At 57.2% G+C, this 19,686-nt stretch overlaps 1 protein-coding gene across 14 annotated transcripts in view; it reads left to right on the plus strand.

Annotated features, from left to right (window-relative positions):
• The window catches only part of RAP1GAP (RAP1 GTPase activating protein), a 62,508-nt gene that overhangs the window by 20,872 nt on the left and 21,950 nt on the right, over positions 1–19,686 (plus strand). For 12 of the 14 annotated variants that reach the window (XR_005064595.1, XM_037032758.1, XM_037032757.1 and 9 more), the window contains 2 exons: positions 12,756–12,849; positions 18,886–18,921. Coding sequence is in view for 13 of the 14 variants with exons in the window: in XM_037032747.1 (XP_036888642.1) it covers positions 12,756–12,849; positions 18,886–18,921 (130 nt within the window). In the remaining variant the exon portion in view is untranslated. Of the gene's footprint in view, positions 1–12,755; positions 12,850–16,430; positions 16,652–18,885; positions 18,922–19,686 lie in introns of those variants that run through there. The other 2 variants (XM_037032748.1, XM_037032752.1) reach the window with 2 other exon arrangements.

Genomic DNA, 19,686 nt, shown 5'->3' on the forward strand with positions numbered 1-19,686 from the left:
GCTGTGTACGGTGTAGGTTAACTTCTCTGGGTCTTGGTCTCTTCACCTGTAGAATGAGGACAATAAAAGCACCAGCTGGTAGATTGTTGTGGCGCATAAATGAGGTTCTTTGGGCCTCATTTAATGCCAAGGTCACAGGGGTGTCCAACCTGCAGCCCGTGGGCCGCATGCAGCCCAGGATGGCTGTATATGTGGCCCAACGCAAAATTGTAAATTTACTTAAAACGTGATGAGATTTTTTTGTGTGGTTATGTGTCACAGTGTGTTTAATGTGCAGCCCAAGATAACTCTTATTCTTCCATTGTGGCCCAGAGATGCCAAAAGGTTGGACGCCCCCCTGGGAAACTAGGGCCTGGTGTAGAGTGACACCAGCGATCACAGCTATTGCCATGCACCTCAGGTTCCGGGCCCCGTCATGGGGACAGAATTACTCAGGGTGCAGACTCAGCCCTCTGGAAGCTCACCCCCTGCCCGGGGGTCAGCCCTGCTTATACCCGAGCATGCTTTCTGGCCTTGGGCACCGACCTTGACACTGGCCCTGAGAACACTGGCGTTGCAGCCAAACAGGCTTATGCTGAGTTCTGGCTGGGTGACCTTGGGGTGCACCTCCCCTGGCTGGGAGGTGACGGCGGTTTCTCCCTTTGTGCGGTGAGGGTATGAGTCGTTCCCACCGCAGGGTGAGCGAGAGGAGTGAGGAGGTGCCGTGGAAGGGTGGCCTCGCCCAGCAGCATGGTTGCTGCAGACCGTGTGCTGCCGGAGGGGAGAAGCGTTGCTCTCTGAGGCCCATTTTCCTGCCTGCAAATGGGAAGATGGACTACAAAACACTGATGTGTTAGGATTCCAGTGGAGCCAGGTAGTTTCTAATCTTGACCTGGTTTTGCTGTTCGCTGTATGACTGGACCAGAGGCCTCTGTGCACCTCAGTTTCCGTGCCTGTAGACAGGACAGTGTTCACCTCGTGGGGTTCTTTCAAGGCTTCCATCGGCCATATGTTCATTCAGCAAGTATTTATCAAGTCCCTACCATGTGCCAGGTGGTGTCTAAGAACTGGGGACACAGCAGTGAATCTGATGGATGCGGTCCCTGGTGCATGTTCCCTTCCAGTGCAGGGACAGATGCAAAACCTCAAAAGGCAGTTTCAGGTGGGTCATGGGGAGTGAGGGACACGGTGGGTGGGAGGGGCCCTGCCTTTGCAAAGGGTATCAGGAGGGCCTCTCTGAGGTTGTGGGAAGGGTGGTCCAGGCAGAGAGCAGAGTAATTGGAAAGGCCTTGAGGTGGGAACAAGATTCCTTTCTCCCACCCCAGTTCTGGAACATTCCAGGTCATCTCTGGGCAGCTGGTGGAAGGTGGCTGAGCAGGCAGGGAGGTTGGAGGCCCGCCTTCTCCCAGATCAAGGACTGCTGCCCCCGAGGCAGGCGTAGGCATTGTGGTCAGGCACAGGACCAGGCTTGGGTGGGGCCTCAGGTGAGATTGGCTGTGCTGGGCCTCTGAGCTGGTGAGGGGAGGGGACCCCACTGCAGAGCAGAGGAAGAGGGCCAGCCTGCACCCACCTGGCTGGCCCCCTTGCCCAGAGGCTTGCTGGAGTCTGACACAGAGGCCCTGGATCTGACTATTTTCTGAGGGGCCGGGGGGAGGGGGCGACAATGTGTGCCTGCTCTCCCTCTCCCCCCAGCCAGCTGGGGCTGCGGCCACAGAACGTATCAGCTTTTCCCAGACCCAGCCCTCCCACAGGGCCAGAGGTTCTTGAGAAGATGCCAGTACCTGCTCTCTCTGTCTCTCTTTCTCACACACACACTTTCCCACTCACACTCATAGGCGGGACTCTCCAGTGGACAGCTTTGTCGTGAATGTGGAGTTACATACACACACTCAGGCAGCAGACCACGCCTGGGCATTGGCTGTGTGCCAGGCCCCTAATGAATGGGTCCGGTCCTCACTGCAGGAAGCTCCGTTTCTGGTGCTAGAGCCTTTTGGTGACCTGATAATCGCACTAGCACATGTGCAGAACAAACTGATGAATCGAGGTCCGCCCAACACAGGCTTTTGGGACAGCCGGTCAGGATGAGGGCAGCCTGGCCCAGTCTGGGGCCGGGGCAGCGCCTGAAGTGTGACGGGGGAGGCCAGGGGAGAGTGTAACAGGCAGAGGGCGCAGTGTACGCAGAGGCCTGGAGGTGGGACAGATAACCCAGGGCCTCATGAGCCACGTGAGGCTCCATCCTTCTTGCCGTGGGAAGCCACGGGCGGCGGTGGGGGGGGGGGGGCGGCTTTTAGGCAGGTGGATGACGTGATAGGTAACGCATGCTCACATATACACCCACGCATGCCCCAGACATGAGCGCTTTCTCTCCCACTCACATTCACGTTCCCGCCAGGCCTCCCATCCACATCTTCACCCGCGGAGTCACACACCCGCTGTCCCCGTCGGGCAGAGCTGCAGCAAACCTGGGGCCGGCTGTCGACAAAGTGTCAGGCATCTGCTCCACCTGCTTGCTGCTTCTGTGGGGCAGAGCCCCCCCACCCCCACTCCAGCCAGGAGCAACCTCTGTTCACGTTTGCACAGGTGTGCACGTTTCTGGAAGGGGTCTTCCAACTCAGGAAGTACTTCCGCACACATTTTCTCGTCAAACTCTCCCGGCAAGCCTGCAGGGAAGACTTAGCAACACCGTTTCACAGCTGAGGACACAGAGGCTCAGAGAGGTAAAGTGTCTTGTCTCGGGCCACACAGCTCTAGAGGCAGGCTTTGAACTCAGATCCATCCGATTCCAGATCTGGTTCCTGGCCCATCTGGACTCGGCCCATCTGGACTTGGCCAATTCAGACTCGGCCCATTCAACTGTGCCCATCCTCTTTCTAGGCTCTCCCCGAGAAGGTGGCAGGTGACCTTTAGTGCCAAATTCTTCCAGAAACAGGTTGAACAACACGGAAAGTTGTTTAGAGCCCCAGAGCGTGCCCACCTGCCTACTGACCCTGCGGCCTTGGTGGGAGTGCCAAGGGTGAGGCCGGTCACCTGCCAGCCTGCTGGCCCAGGGTGGCTCAGGGCATGGAGCAGAAGCCCAGAGCAGAGCCTGCATTTGCATTTTGCAAATGAGGCAGACAGCCCTGTCCTCGCATGGGGGATAACCTCAGCTGACCTAGCTTCCAGGATGGGACAGATGTTGACACCTGTGCCCTGCGCCCAGCTGCCTGGGCTGCTTCTCTCCCACCTTCTCTCTTTCTTGACCCTCAGAACAGGTTGCTTATGTAGGGGAAGGGGTGTGGGCTCCAGGGTCAGCCAGACAGGGGTTACAGCCCCACTCTGTCACTCCCGGCTGGGGGACTGTGGCCGTGTTGTTCACCTTCCCCAATGTCAACATGTCCTCCTTGGAATAAGGAGTGAAGAACAATAACTCCTTCTCAAGACGATTGAGAGAGGTAAAGGAGTCATGTACTCTGAGAGCTGAGTCAGAGTAAATGTTTGCTTTTAAAAAAAATCTTTAATTTTTTTTCCTGAGGACAAAAACAAGTGCTCATTGTAAAAATTCAAACAATGCAGAAAAATACATCCTGTAGAAGATAGAAGCTCCCCAGGGCTCTGCTTCCCAGGGATAAGCCACGTGAACTTTTATATGCAATTTTAAATTTTTACAAGGGAGAGTTTTGTTGCACAACTTGCTCTTCTCACTTCACCATGGTGCCTCAAAGCCCTTTTTCCTTCAGGACTAGAGACCTCCTTTGTCATCACCGCGTGGTGTTTCATGGTTTGCACTCGCCTTGATGGATTTAACCGGCCTCCTTTGAATGAGCGTTGGGGGTGGCTTCCAGGTTTAACTGTTGCGTCCCCTGCTGCATGAATGTTCCTTGTTTGCATATTTTTGCACATCTCTGTAAGGATCCCTGGAGGTTAACTGTCTAGAGTTAGAGCTGCTGGGCCAGTGCGCGTTTCCATTTCTAAAGGGGGTGGCCAAACAACCCTGCAGCCTCGGTGATCTGTGTGCTACCAGCCAGTCGTGGGAAAGTCCCTTTCCTCACAACGATGGGAACCACCCAAGCCTCTGTCCTCAACCACGGGGATTCTAGAGGTAACAAGAGGCATAGGTTCCAGCAGTGGAAGGCTCCTGAGAGGTCGTCTGGTCAAGCCCAGGCTCCCTGGACTCCGCCTGTCCCTACTCCTTAGTATCTCCACCCACCCCACTCCCCGCTGCGTCCACCTCTGAGAGTGCTGCCCACCTCTGTGTGCCAGGGAGCCGAGCGCCTTACAGGGCAGGTGGCTTTACTCTTGGGCAACTCTATCACGTTGATTCTCATGTTCTACCTTCTCACAGTTTTCACCCGGAATCCTGCCTCACTCCTTAGCCGCCTGCAGAGAAGGGAAGATAGAAAGGAAGAGAGCAGAGAAGGCCAGGAAGAGCTCTCAGTTAATGTTTATACTGTATCAACTCATTCAGTCCTCAGGACCACCCTTGGAGGCAGGCACTGCTATCCCATTTTACAGATAAGGAAACTGCAGCTCAGAGAGGTTAAGTAACTTGCCCAAGGTCACACAGCTGTTCGGTGGCAGAGCCAGGGTACAAACTTTGGCAGCCGGGCTCCAGAGCTCACACCTCTGATGTTGTCCCTTTCCGGGCAGGAGCCTATAATTTACTGAACACCTCCTGTGTACAGTCATGTGCCACTTAACAGCAGGGATATTTCCTGAGAAATGCATCGTTAGGTGCTTTCGTCATTGTGCAAACATCATGGAGGCCACTTTCACAAATGTAGACGGTAGAGCCTAGTACACACCCAGGCTCTACGGCCCAGCCTACTGCTCCCAGGCTGCAGACCTGCACAGCATGTTACTGAACTGAGCACTGTAGGCCATTGTGACCCAGCGGTGAGTATTTGTGACATCTAAAGATACCTAAACACAGAAAAGGCCCAGGGAAAATGCAGTATGAAAGATAAACAATGGAGCACCTGTGCGGGGCCCTGGCCGTGAATGGAGCCTGCAGGCCTGGAGGCTGCGCTGGGGAGTCGGTGCGTGAGTGTGAAGCCCCCGACGCCACAGGACAGTGCTGGAGACTTTATAAACACCGCACACTTGGATGCCACAACATTTTTAGGACAATGGGAGATTAAATCAAGCACAAGAGAAATGGTGCCGTCGAAAGGTGTGGTCAGGTGCGCGAGGTGTGTGAGGCAGTTGTTGCTGGCGTGACACAGCGCACTGTTCACAGCCGGCTGACTTGTGGGTCAGTAAGAAGGGCATCTCACAGTAACGTCTCACGGTATGATGTAGTAAGTGCATAGACCGGGGCAGCCGTTTATCATCACCACCTCGCGTGGTGTGTCACCCAGCATAACTCTGAGCTGGACTGTCATGCAACTGGCCGAGTGGTGGCTTGGTTGCATCAGCATTACCACAAATATGTGAGTAACGTGTCATGCTGCCACATGAAGGCTGCTATGACGTCACCAGGTGATAGGAATTTCTCAGCTCCATTATAGTGGTGTGGGACCACCATCGTACATGCGTCATTGACCGAGACGTCATTATGCCGCACAGGGCTGCACCCGGCTCTGGCTAGCTGGGTGGTACATGCGCTGTCTGATTTATTCTGCACAACAACCCTACAGAAAGTAGGTGTTACTGTCCCATTTGCAGATGAGGAAGCTGAGGCTCAGAGAAGGGAAGCAGCTTGGAGTCTAAGGCTCCCCGCATGGCCCCTGCCAGGCACAGTGGGCCCTCTGGGGTTCCTATTTCCACCAGTCCTTGGCTGAAAGGGCTCCCAGTCTCTCATCCTCCCATTCGCCCTCCTGCATTGTGTCCGAACCAGACTTGAGTGCCAGCCAGTCAAAGTGCCAGGGCTTTTCCTCATCGCCTTTGGTTAGGAGACGGTGACCCTGTTTCTCTGCAAGGGAGTTCCCCCTTGGCCTGGCAGGAACTTATGCTTGCCAGCCTGGCCTGGGGCCCACAAGGCGGCAAAACCACAGGCTAGGGAGGGAGCGGGGTGGAGCGAAGGAGGCCTCGGCCTCAGAGGGCCAGTGTCTGAGCAGTATGGCACGCGGCGTGCCAGGAGCAGCAGGAACACGGTCTGGGCCCCTGTCACCGTGGCTTTTGCCTTGAGGTGGGGGAGGCCTGATTCTCCCGGCGCTGATGCCAACACTCAGCCCCACTGTCCAGCCCAGAGCAGGCGTCAGGACGTGTGTCCTGCATGCGTGACTGAGCGTAGGAATGAAGGACACAGAGGAGAGAGGGTGGATGATGGAGTGAGTGAAGGAATGCATGGAGTTCAGAGGGGGAGACCCCTGGCTGCAGAGGTGGGGGGAAGGACAATAGGTTAATGAGGGAGGCGGGGCATAGGTGGTGGTCAGACGTGTGTGTGTGTGTGTGTGTGTGTGTGTGTCCTAGGAAGGTTCTTGCACATGGGCTCTAAGGTGGGAGGCGCGATCCAGGCCCAGCACTGGCAATTGCCCTGTGCCAATGTGGCCAGGGGCACAGCAGCTGGGTTTGAGCTTCAGGTGTGGTACCTTGGGCAAATCACCAGCTTCGGTTTTCTTCTGAGTAGAATGGAGATAATGTTACCTGATTTAAGTTCCTTGGAAGGTTGCTGAGAGGGTCTAGAGGGAACGCAGTTTGTAAACTGTCAAACACCAGGCTGGGTAAACAGATGTTATTACCTGAGCAGAGGTAATAGCCGGGTCATCTAATTGCTAGGTCATCTCTGTGTCCCTGCCCCTCCAATCCCTGTCCCCAGGGCGGGGAGGAGTCTGTCCCCTGGAAGGTAGAGAGGGTCAGACTTAGGCCACAGCAGGGCTCAAGCCACCTGGGCAGGGTGCAGGTGGACGGGAGGCCCAATCCCCAGGTGCTGCCTCTGGGTGGGGGCCAGTCCCATGACCTCCTCTCAGGGCTGCCAACCTGTTGTTTGCTCAGGACGCCGCTGCCTGGCCCAGCTCCGGGATCCGGCTGTCTCGGCACACAGCCAGCTCAGTGTCAGGGCGGCAGCACATGCCGCCTTCCAGCTCACCCCTCTGCCCAGCCTGGAGCCGGAGGACCCTGCCAGCTCTACCCCTGGCTGTGAGACCAGGCCCATCTTGCAACCTCCCTGGTCCCCCACCTCCTTATCTCTGAAACGGGGTGAAGAGAAGAGCAGCCCTCAGTCAGAGTTATTGTGACAGATCACGTGACATCACAGTGATTGGCTCCCCCGCCCCCTTGATCCCTCCTCAGTCCTGGGAGAGGTCAAAGGTGCCTGGAAAAGAGAGCCAGGGGTGGCCGTGCCTGTGTCCCACCCCTCTCCCTCCCCACGGGCCTGGGAGGAGGGCCCAGACTCCCTGGGCCTAGCTTCAAAAATTCACTCACCGGGCTGCCCTGGCCACCTTCCCTGGCACCTTGGCAGGGCCAGGGGCAAGCAGGGAGGCAGTGCCAGAGGCTTATGCTCTGGAGACAATGGGCCTCTGTGGCCCCAGGGAGGTTCTAGTCTCTGATTCAGGAGATTAGGGTCCCCTCAGAGCTGACACCGTGCCTGGGAGACACAGGGTGCTCCCCAGCCCCACCCAGAGGGGCCTCTCTCGGGGTTTAGGGTCTCTAGGAGCAGCCTTCTGCACCCTCTACTCATTTTAAGGTCCCTACCCCTCCCCTCCCCGCTCCATGAATCATCAGGTTGGTAGAGCCAGTCGGTTTCATGGCCCTCTGCTGCCCAGCGCTGGTCTGGTCTGGGCCTCTCAGCCTCCTGTCCTGGGCTAGTGCCCCCGCCCCCGCCCCTGCCCCCCCCCCCCGCCATACCCTTCTCAGTTCTGCCTCCCCTGGCTGGTGAGCCCATCCTCTGCCCTCCTGAGCCCTCCTGACCCCCTGAGCCTGGTTCCCGAGCTTGTGTGGGTGCTGTCCAGCTCCCCTGCTCGCCATCACAGGCTTCCTGCCTTGGTGGCTTAATGTCACCTGTGCTGGCCACCAGTGTTTCACCCATTTGAATGGAATTTTCAAGCATGAATAGTTCATGAGGCAGAAAAGAAAGCAAGGGAGCCCTGGCAGAGGGTCCAGCTGGTGCAGAGGCCCAGCAGTGTGGAACGGTGTGCCTTGTCGGAGAAACCGCCTGCAGCCCAGGCCAGGACACGGTGGCTGGGGTGGGACAGGCAGGGGCTGTGCGTGTGTGGAGGTGAGCCTGGGAGAGTCAGCAGCAGCCAGGCCCCCTGGGGACCTCCATCCAGTGCAGTGATGTCTAGATTTCTTGGCAAAGGGCCAAGTCCTATCCCCAGGTCAGTCCAGTCCCTGCCCTGGTGTCCAGAGAAGGTGAAGTGCCCAGGAGAGTGGCTCATCATAGTTGTCATACCCGCAGTCACTTCTGGAGTGCTCCCTGTACTCCATGGCTCACAGCCACTTCAGGGAGTGGCTACGTCCTCTCTTATTTTGCAGATGAGAGAAAGAGGCAGGATCTTCCCCCAACTCTCTAGCTGGTCAGCAGGTGGGAAGCAACCCAAGGAGGCCTCTGGCCATCTGTCCTCAGTCTCACCTGTCTCCCATACCTCCCCCACTGTGTCTGGGTCTGACCTGCGATTTGCTAAGTGTGGGAACTCCCTGAGATGCCCCCACCCTGGGGTGGCATCTAGAGCCCTGGACTGATGAAAGACCTGGGTTCTAATCCCCAGTCTGCCCCGACCTTGCTGGGTGTCCTTGAGCTGGTGGTTTAACCTCTCTGAGCCTCAGTTTACCTCTATGGGAATTGGGGATTCTAGCGGCTGCCTTATCTCCGTCTCCAGTTCCAGCGAGTCTCCCAGGGGTGAACAGATAAATAGGGCTTTTGAAAAGTACAAAGAGCTGTACTCATGATGGTGAGATTATTATTGTTACCTTGACGGGGAGATAAGAGAGGGGGAGGAGACGCAGTGACAGTTGCCAAGAAACCTGGGAGCCGTCGGCAGCAGCTTCCTGCCTGGCCCGTCCCACTCAGGAGCTGAGCCACTGGCCCTGCCCCCACACCCCACCCCATACCCTTTCCCTGGGAGAGATGGGTGTTGGGGCAGGGGAAGGCAGAGCTGGGGCCAGCTGGCTGGTGGCCATGCACCTACAGGCCTGAAGGTGACCCCGGGAATGTGTCTGGCCCAAACTCCAGGTTGCCTCCAGCTCTCTCTGTGACCTTGAGCAAGTTCCCTCCTCTCTGGCCACCACCTTTTTCTGTGTCCAGGTGTCCTCTGTACCTGTAGGCACATGTCCAGGCCAAACAGGGCAGGATTAATCTGGACCTCAGGAAGATGCTTGGCAGGGTCTGCAGGAGCCAGGAGCTGCGGTGGGGAGGCCACTGGGGGGCCAAGGCTACACAGCAGGACTGAGGGCCTGGGTTGAGGGGAGCTGTGACGTGTGTTGTAGAAGAACCTCTGGCTGGAGTCAGACCTTGGCACTACCCTTTCTCTGGTATGACCTTGGGCTTGTCACTTAACCTCCCTGAACCTCCGTTGTCTTGTTGGGGGAAAGGTTGATACCAGTCCAGCCTCACGAAGCTGCAGCTGTTGAGGGCTGTACGGCCAGTCGTGCGGCTGTGGTCCTGGTCAGGGAGGCCTGCTCCAGGCACCTTCCTGGGGCTGCGGCTGCAAGTGCAGGAAGAATGCAAAGCATTCTAAGCTGGGGCAGGCCAGAGCATCAGGGAGGTTGTCGGGGAAGTGGGGAGGGGTAGAGGCTTGGGAAACCTCATGTGAATGGAATGGCGGAGACCAGGAGGAGTCAAGGACGAGATGAGAGAGAGGGGAGAGATGGAGAGGTTCGTGAAGAGGAAGGAGAACCTCTCCAGAAGGGGAGGGAGGGATGGGCTAGAAAGGTGGAGAAGAAATGGTGAGAGGTGAGGAAAGTTAAGAGGAGGAGAAGGCATCCAAGGAGGCTAGAGGGGTCGGAGGGAGGCGAGGGGCTGTGTTTATTTGTTCCTTCAAAAGTACTTACTGAGAAATTACTGTTTACTCAGAGGCAGTATAGTGTAGCGCTTGGGCACAGCATCTAGACCTGGAGGGTTGGTGGTGCAAATCCTCCGTATTTCGCTTACTTGTACTGTCAGTGTGACCTTGGACAGATCGCTTAACCTCTCTGTGTCTTCGTCCCGCCTCTGAAAGATGAGGATTAGCTGAGTTAATAGAAGGGAAGAGTTAAGGGAAGCAGATGGAGCTGAGCCCCCACGTGGCACCTTCTGCCTCCGTACTGGCTGCTGTTGCTGCTGTGACCAGGGCGGCTGCCTGTCCAGTGTGATGGCTGCGTCCACAGGGCTGGCTGCCCATGTTGTGCAGTTCTTGGGCCCTGGAGCAACAAATCTGGGTTCAAAGCCCCGCTCTACCCCCTGAACTGTTATGACCGCGGGCAAGGTAATGTACCTCTATGAGCCTCAGTCTCCTCACGTGTAAAATCTGCTCTTTCCAAGCACCCGTCTCATGGGGGAGCTCTGAGGGTTAAATAAGGCAAGGCACAGGTCTCTGGTGGTTCTTGTTACTACAGCCGTCCATCCCTCAGGGCCAGGATGGTGACGTAGGCAGGACCCAGAGCCTTTGATTTCCTGCTCTGTCCTCATCCTGGATTCCTTTCCTTCCCTGGGCCTTTAGGACTTGGAAGCATGACCTTTTAGGTGGGCCTGCCTGGGCAGGGTGAGGGGTGGCATTTCCTGTGAGGAGCAGGACTGGCCAGATGAAAACTGGGGAGCCGAGGACCTGGAGAGGCTGGGTCCTGTGGAAGCCAGGGCCCCCTAGTCCACAGAGACCTCCATAGTCCTGGGCCAGTGTGCAAAGTCCTGAGAGACATGGGTACCTGGGCACGGGGAGGCTGAAGCTGAGAGCGTTCTGGCGGGGGAGCAGCGTGTTAGGGAGCTGCTGCCAGGCTGACCTGTGGTGGCTACTCTTTCAGCCTGGGGGTGGACAGACAGAAGGACACTACCCCAATAGCTCCGTCATGGGCAACAACCTCCCCTCCACAGCCAGGGCCCCACCCAGACAGTGGTCCCTACCGCCTAGTAGGGGGCCCAGCCTCCCCTGGGCTTCAAGCCCAGGAGTTCCTGGCCCCTGGGCACCATCTGCTCTTCATCCCACTGGCCCTGGGCCTGCTCAGTCAGTGGCCTGAGCTTTACATTCTGGCTTTGCCACCCACTTCCTAGGGGAAGTGGCTTCACCTTGCTGAGCCTCATCTTCTCCCACCTGTAAAAAATGGGGGTAAATAATGCCAGCCTCTGGCACTGTAGTGAGGGTATAATATACTTGGCACGGTATAAGCACACAGTAGGTCTCATCGAGGAGTCCCTGTGGCGGCCACATTGGAATTTGCCTGGACTGTTGCTACCGACCCCTCTCTAGCCCTTGTCCCCAGTCTCTCCCCACGTCAGTGCGCCTTGCAGTCTGTGGGAAACTGCGTTTAGGCTGTTCCCATGGCCACGAATCTCCAGTAGGTTCCCTACTGCCGGCCTCCATTGAGTCTATTCAGCAAATACCAAATGAGATCCTGACCCGGGGAGCCGGAGTTTACCATGAATGAATGACTATCAAAAAGTTTATTGAGTGAATAACTAGGAGTTGCTCAGGCTCTGTGATGGATTTTGGGGGAAACTGAGGCTGGGAGGAATGTGTCACTTGAGGTCCCATAATAGGTAAGTACCTGGGAATATGTCCCCCACACTGATGCCACAGCCTGAAAGTGCCACTGTCACTACAGCCATCCTTTTGGGCCAAGACCTTCCTTTTAAGGTGCGCACCTGGGAGGTGCAGAGGTGCAGAGGTGCATGCAGCAGGCCAAGGACGGGGGCTGGGCTGAGGTGAGTCCACAGCGGGGCTCTGAGCTTCCTCAGGGCCTCCTTCCCGGTTCCTGCAGCTCGTGCCCTCTGGAGGCGTGGCAGTCCCAACTTCACCTGACTCAAGCAGCCGTGGGCCGCTGAGGATCCTCTGGCACCCTTCGTGACTCATCCTCTGGGTTGCTGGGACCTGGGCGGGGGTACAGCCACGTCAGGGTGGCCCTCAGCAGCCAGCGGAAGCCAGGCCTGCTCCCCAGCCCTGGGCTCCCTGGGTCCCAGGAACCACTGGGTGCCTCCTCTCCCTGACCCTGGAGGTGGCATTCTCAGCAGGCTTTCTAGGGTGGCGGGAGCTGACTTCACCCTCGCTAGACCTGTTCCCTTTCCTCCGGGAGGGGCGTGGGTGCGGGCAGAGAGTCCGGGCCCAGAGTCAGTCAGGCCTGGCTCCAACGCCCGCTCTGCCACCAACTAGCTCGCTGACCTCTGCACACCTCTGGGTCCTTCTCTGTCAAGTGGGGATACAGGTGTGGTGAGGGGTCTGTGCCCTCAGGCCTGGCACATAGTAGGCCCAATGAGTATCAGGTATTGTTACCATCAATGAGATCAGTAGCCCAGTGGCCTCTCTCAGCCCATAGGCTGCTGTCTCCCTGAAGGCTGGGGGGCGGGGGGGTGGTGGTGGTGGTGGTCCACACCGCCTGGTGCACTCTGCTGAATCCAGAGGTCCTGGCTCAGCCATCAAGAGCAACCCTCACTGCCCCCTCCTCAGTCTACCCATCTTCAGAATGGGCGGCTGACATCCTCTTGGCCAAAGTACGTGTGAGGGAAGCCTGATGGAGAGCTTGGGAGAGACCTGCTCACATCTCCAGTCTCTGGGGAAAGAGAGCCTGTTTGGCTACCCTACTCAGGAAGCTCCTCCTCCTGGGGACCCCGGGACCCACTCCTGCGTGAAGTCTGCCTCCCCTCACATCCCCCAGCTCCAAGGCTGACTCTCCCAGAGTTCACAAGTCTCCCTCCATGGGGTTCTCCCTGACCTCAGACTCTTCTTCTCTTCCAGGAGGAGTGATGGGCAGAACCCACGCTTCCCTCAGGCCCTAGACCTGCCACGAGTGGACTTAGCCTCCCCATCCGCTGCTTCACTCCACCCAAAAGTAAGTGCCTGCCTCCCCACCGCCCCAGGTGTGGAGACCCCCAGGGCTAAGAGAATGACTCAGAGTACCTGAGAATGACTCCTGGGCAGGGGGTGAAACCTTCAGGCCACCACTGCTCAGCTCTGGGTGGGCCTGGTTGTCTCAGAGATTGGACAGGGGTCTGTAGTGCTGCTTGGGGTGGGGCAGGGCAGCTGGGAATAAACGGGCCCCGACTGTTCTTCATGACCTTCGTCATCGACACCACCCTCCATTTCCTCATCGACACATCAGGTATAGTTATGGCAGTGCCCCCATCATGCAGCCCTTGTGAGGATTAAGCGGAAAAGTGCCGTAAAGCATTCTAGGCTCAATGTCTGGCACAGGGGGAAAGCCCTATAAATGAGGCCATTGTTGTTGTTATCATCAAAATCAGATGTTCACCCAGTACCTGATTGGTGTCAGACTGCGCTGGGTACCGAGCAGCCAGAAATCAACTAGACCCAGACCCTGCCTTCCAGGAGTCACCGTCCAGTCTCGAGAGAAATAATTAAACGTATGCAGAGAATCAAATACCAGTAATAACTGCTAGCATTGGTTGAAATGATCTGTGGGCCACCTGGGTACTTAATGCTTTAAATACGGTGTCTCATTTCATCCGCAAACTATAAGTACTGTGTGCTAGCTGCTAGTATTAGTCTCATTTTACAGATTAGAACATCGAGGCTCAGAGAGGTTAAGTTACTTTTTCAAAGACACACAGGTAGGATATTATGGGGGCGGAGCTGGAACCAAGTCTGTCTGACCGGAGTGCTGATCTCATGGCCTCTCTAACGCAGAGGGTCACAAGTCCTCACTTTTGTAGTACACTTTACAGTTTCTAAAGCATGTCTGCAGACATCATGCCTCTTGGTCCTTTCATTAACCCCCAGGTGGTAGGCATTCTCCAGATGAAGCTCCAGATGAGATGCTCAGAGAGGCAATGTAGTCTTCCCACGGTCACACAGCCAGGAAGTAGCAGAGGCAGGATCTGCCAAACTCCTCTCCTAGCGCTCTGGCCTGAAACAAGGGCTACATTCCTCTCCTGGGCTAGGAGGGCAGATGGCCCAGGAATGATGTCCTTGTGAGGGACCACCACCTCCAAGGGGGTCCCAAGTGGGGATCCTATGGACAGTGTCAGGGGGACCCTTTCTCGCTCTCTGTGCCTGGGCAGTAGCCCAAGATGGGCCGTGTAGATCCTGGGGCTTGGCAGGAAGGGAGTGACTCAACGGCAGCTGGGTTTGTGAGTGAGCATCTGGCAGGAGGCCTGGGTTCTCACCCAGGGCTGAGCGCCCTTGGACCATAGCTTCTCCTCCCTGGGCCTTAGTCTTCCCATCAGGAAAAGGAGGGTCGGAACGGCCCCTTGCCCTGAGTCCTGCCTGCTCGCACAGCCTGGGGCTGGCCTTCTCGGATTAGCTCTGAGATGCCTCCCCTTGGGCTTCCTGGCCTTCACCCAGTCTGTCTAGAAGCCTCCAATTGTGCCAGCACGACCCAGACTGTAGGCTCCTGATGGCTTACCCCTGCCCCAGAATCAGGACACAGTCTGCGGATCCTCCTCCTTTGACCAGGGTCCAGAGAGATTGAGTGATTGTCTGGATCCTGGCAAACCAGTGGTGGAGGTGAGGGAACCCAGCCTGTGAAACATGTGCCATGCCCCTCCCCTCGAACTCCTAACCCTGCACACATTCGCAGTGTTGATGGCCCCTGTGCCAGTGGGCACATCCCTGCCCCTCTCTGGGCCTCCGTTTCCTCATCCACAAAATAGAGGTGACGGTTCCTTCTCTATCCACCTTGCCAGCTTGTAATTGAGTGACGACCTTGAGAGTAACTTTGGAAAGTGGACATCAGGAAGCCGAACTATTATCAGCATAATATGTTCCCAGGGTAGGACAGAACACCCAGGAGGGACTCTCCTCACCGGGGAGCCATACCTGAGATGGCCAGGACCCTCCTACCCTGCCCGCTTATGGGGGTTTCTTCACTTGGGAATTCAGAAATCTGCACAGAGGTACATACACAGTCTACCCACATTCATGTCCATGGACACAATCACATGTCTGCACATGTATTCAGAAACGTACACATGTACACATGCAAGCATGTACAGATGCATATGTACAAGCACACATACCCAGGATGTCCAGGTACACACAGCCACATCTAGTCTCAGTCACACACACACACAACTGCGTGCACATGGGCACAGCCCCTCCACTCCGCCTGGCACATAGGCCTCTCCAGTGGTATGGGCAGGTCTCACCTCCTCCCAGTGTGGGAATGGATGTTTCTCCGGCTGCTTTTTGATGGGTGCCCGGAAGCGCTCGGGCCTGGAAGTGCCTGCATAAATCAATATTTGCTGCTGTTAATTATTAAAAACAAAGCTACACCGTGTCTGGAACACACATCTCTGGAGTTCCCGCCGGCTCCCTAAGCTCCAACCTGACCCAGGTCCAGATCTCGGGGAAAGGCAGGCATAGCGCCTGCCTTCCAGGAGTCCTGGGCCCTGGAGTCAGACGGTGGTGGGCAGCTGCCAGCAGCTCCTTCAGGATAAAGAGAGGCTGGGCACTGAGCTGGTGGGCAGCCCTGCCTCTGCAGGCTCCAAAGCAGCTGGTGTTGGCTTGGTCAGGAAGCAATCACCACTTTCCCAGCATCTGTCTGGGAAAGGGGTGCTGAGGCCCCAGCCCTGCCCACACTGTACAATGGCAGATACAATGCAGGGTCAGCTGGAAGGACCTGCAGAGGCCTTATATTTTACAGATGGGAAGACTGAGGGCTACAGAGATGGCAGGGACTCACTCAAGTCTACTCAGCAAGTTGTAGCAAGGCCAGAGCTGGAACCTGTATGTCCAGGAGTCTGCTCCATGCAGTGGAGCCTTGGCAGCCCCTCCCCAGGCACTGTGGTTTTCTCCTCTGGGGTCAGGGGCAATTAAGACGGAGGTGGGGGTAGTTAGAACCAGGTATAGCATGGACCCTGAGGAAGGGAGAGGACAGGCCAGCCCCGCTCAGGCATTAGGGAACAGGAGGGGAGGGAGGGGAGAGCAGCCCCAGGACTTTCCCTGGATTCCTGGTCTGCCTTTCCTGGCTGTGTGATCTTGAGTGTGACACTTCACACCTTGAAATCAGTCTTCTCTTCTGTAAAGTGGGAATGACACTAGTACCTCCTGGGTTGTGGGAGAGATTTGCTAAGGGCCCGATGTTACTTAGGTACTCAAGAAAAGTCTTCAGTCTCCAGTGTAATCCCCTCCTTATCCTGCCTGGCTTCACAGCGGGTCCCAAGAACCCCACCCCAAAGGCCCTGAGGCGAGGTACCCAAAGGCTGGGAAGACAGAGGTGGGATGGGGTCGCGCTGGGGAGAACCTGGCGGGTGTGCCAGAGAGTTGGGTGCACTTAACTCTTTAAGCGCTTCACCAAGTGCGCGCAGGCGCAGTGTTCAGAGACACACCGCGGGTCTGGCCGCTCTGGGGGCGGGTCTTATGTGACCCCGCCCCCACCCCGTAGCCCCGCCCGGGCCCCGCACGGTCTGTACCTGGCGCCCCGCCCCCTCCGGGCCCGGCCACCCGGCGAGCCCAGCGCAGGCAGCGCGCCGCCGGGAGCCGGAGCCCGACTCGGAGCTCTGCGCCGCGGGGCCCGGGCCGGGGCGCGCGTGGGCCGGAGCCAGCGGGACCACCTGAAGCACCACCGGGACGGGTGCTGGGGCCGGGCCGGGCCCAGGATGGCGCAGATGAGGTCCCTGGCGCCCTCCGGCCGTCCGCGGAGGGGCTCGCTGCCCACTGGGGCCGCCTGGCAGGTGAGGACTGGGGCAAGGTGGCCTGGTTGAGGGGCTCTGTGGGAGCCTCCGGGTCAGCCCGACTTCTTCGGAGCCCGGCAGGCTCTGCCCTAGCCAGGGCGTGTGTGCGAGGCTCCGTCATGGAGGGTGTGTTAGCTTCTGGGCTGACACCCTGCCACAGCGGCCACAAGGCACACCCCTGCCCTAGGGTCCCGGGTCTTGGGCTCTTTCTGCCGCTGTCTGCAAAACAGAGTGCCCTGGTTGCACAGTGGCTCTCAGTGACTGTGTGTGTGTGCACTAGCCTCAGGACCATTTCGTCCATCCCCTGTTCCATGTAGGGTGGTCTGAATGTCATGGTGTAACTTTGGGTGATGCTCTGGGCCACTTGGCTCACAGCCTCCCATGTGTCGGCATGTCTGCTGCCCCCATAAGACTAACTGTGGGTGTCACTTGTCGTCGTGTGTACACTCTGGATGACAGTACCATGTGTCAGTATTTATGTGGCTGTGTTTATGTGACTCCTAGTGCATTGTTCCTTGCCGTGATAGGTCATCCTGAGCAGGGTGCTCTGGGGGACATCAGTGTGCCCCATTGCTGTCATGCTGGCACTCTGCTGGGCTGAGGTGGTGTGAGTGTGGGTGCTGATGCTGCTGTTGTGCAGGGTGTTGGGTAGACAGGCATGTTTGTGTACCTGGGCTGCAGGTGTGTATTGTCCAAGCTCAGAAACGCTGGGTGTGGCCAAGGTGACCATGGGTCAGCGTCTCCCACGGCTTCCTCTGGTGCATTTCCTGGGGTGAGATTTGCCCCTGTGGTCAAGCCTCAGAGTGTACACCTGGGGTGTTTGTGTCTGGTGATTTTTAACAGAGCTCTGTGTGTGTGTGTGAGTGTGACAGGGAGAGAGAGATGGGTGGTATGTGCTCACGTGGGTGTGAGGTTCAGACCTCTGCCCCTCACCCTTGGTGATTAACTGCTCCGCAGTTGTGTGTGCTTTTCCTTTTCCTCAGAACTCACGTAATGTTGTGGGAGCAGGTCTGTCGTGTCTGGTACTACACAGGGTGTGTGGCTCCAGTGGGGGGGCACACGGGAGTGGGGCTCTGTAGCTAAGTTTCCACGAACACGCCTGCCTGTAGCTGCAAGTGCCTGTCATTGTGTCCCCACACGCAGGCGTGAGAGTGGTTTCATGGTGTTCGTGTAGCTTCATGTGCAACTACTGGTGTGCAGATCTGCCCGGGGAAGGTTGGCATTTGTGTATATGGGTCTTGTAGACGGACCTGTGTATGTGTGAGTGGGTGTGCTGTTGTGTAACTTGGGACACCAACATGGGTGTTTGCAGGTAGCATATAGCTTTAAGTCTAAGGATTGGTGTGCACAGACCCTGTGGGTTTGTGTGTGTTTGCTTTCTTTGGTACAGCGAGACTATTTAAATATTGGTGTGTAGGCCCGTGTGTGTGTGTGTGTGTGTGTGTGTGTGTGTGTGTTTGAGCAAGAGGGAGAAAAGAGGATGTGCTTCCTGGTGCACAACCCCATAGCACATCTGTGTGAGCTCAGGTGATGCCCCCACTGGGCAGCAGGAGCCGAGAACGAGTAGGGGAGGGGCATCATCCTGGAGACTCTGGGGGCTTCCGAGGCCCAGCCCCTTGCCCAGCCCCCCGCCCAGCCAGCCATCAAGGATGCCTTCTTCCAGGAAGGCTCACAGGGAGTTGGCGCTGGAGAGGCTGAAGCTGCCAAGGCAGCTGGCAGATGCCTGATTAACCCTGCATGTGCCCTGGCTAGCCTCAGGAGAGGCTGTCTGTGAGGGGTGGGATGTGTGTATGGACTCCCTCCCTGTGTGTAGGCCAATGGGATATCCCAGCATCCTCTCCTCCAACAGCCCATACTGCTTGGGGTAGGGGGGTGTGGGGGCGGGGGGGAACCACAGACCCTCCTGAGGGTCCCAGCTGGATCTGGGGCTCTTTTGAGAAGTGCATGAGCTGGACCTGGCACTGCCAACCCTATAGTGACACGAGGGAGGTATGTCTCTCCCTAAGGGTCACATCCCTCTGTCTGGGGCACCAGCCTTCTCCTTTGGGGAAAGGGACTGAGTTGGGTGGGCTGTCCCTCAGGGGCCCAGGCTCTGTCTGGGCTGACAGGCCCAAGACAGTTGGTCAGAGCCAGGGGGACCATGACAGATGGGTGGGTACAGACACCTTGGGGGCTCAGCAGGATCAGTTGGACCACCTACAAACTGATTTATGCTCTCCTGATCTTGGTTGCAGAACACAGATCTGTTTGAGATGATTGAAAAGATGCAGGTGAGGCTGGGTCCGTTGCTCGTTCCTGGAAGCAGACAGATGGGGCTGGGCTGGGCTGGGGTGGGGGCCCTTGCTGTATCTCCAGCCATAGACCTCTGTCTCTGAAGACAGTTCAGGAGCCCTTGGCAGACCATGCAGGGAGGAGATGGTGGCAGTGTGTTGTCCAGAGCCTTCTGTCCAGAGTAGGGTGGGGACCAGTAGTGCCCAACTCCGCATCTGACCCTGGGACCCAGGGCCCACTGTGTCTCCCCACCTCCCATCCCTGTGAAGGTCCCCAGCAGGGCCGGGGTCCCCACTTTACCCCACCCCCATACCCACATCATTCTCCATTCCCCAAGAGTCATCACAGACTCTGCAGGACCCCCATGTAAAATGGGAGGGGGCACAGATGCAGGGCACAGGGCAGCCAGAGGCTGGGGGGAGGTGTTGATGAGCCAGGCAGCCCCTGCCCCCTCTGCCTGGCCCCTGCTTCCAGGCCCTCATCTGTTTTTTGTATGGGTATGTATTGGGAGGTCAGTAGGGGGCTGGAGTGACTTGAAAACAAAACACAGGAGCTTTCCCTGATGTCAGCCCACCCTCTAAACCCTCTCTCCTGCCCCTTGCTGTTTCTCAGCCTCTCTCACTTAGTCTTTCTGTCTCCATCTCTCCCCTCCTCCTCTCTCTTTCCCTCTCTCTCCCCTCTCTCCGTCTCCCTCTCCAGGTCTCTCTCTCCCTATCTCCCTCCCTCTCTCTCTCTCTCTTAACAACACGTAACTGTGTTGATGC

The sequence above is a fragment of the Sturnira hondurensis genome, unplaced genomic scaffold, assembly GCF_014824575.4.
Source record: "Sturnira hondurensis isolate 20B ecotype Veracruz unplaced genomic scaffold, ASM1482457v3 Scaffold0021555, whole genome shotgun sequence".
In the NCBI taxonomy this organism is placed as follows: Eukaryota; Metazoa; Chordata; class Mammalia; order Chiroptera; family Phyllostomidae; genus Sturnira; species Sturnira hondurensis.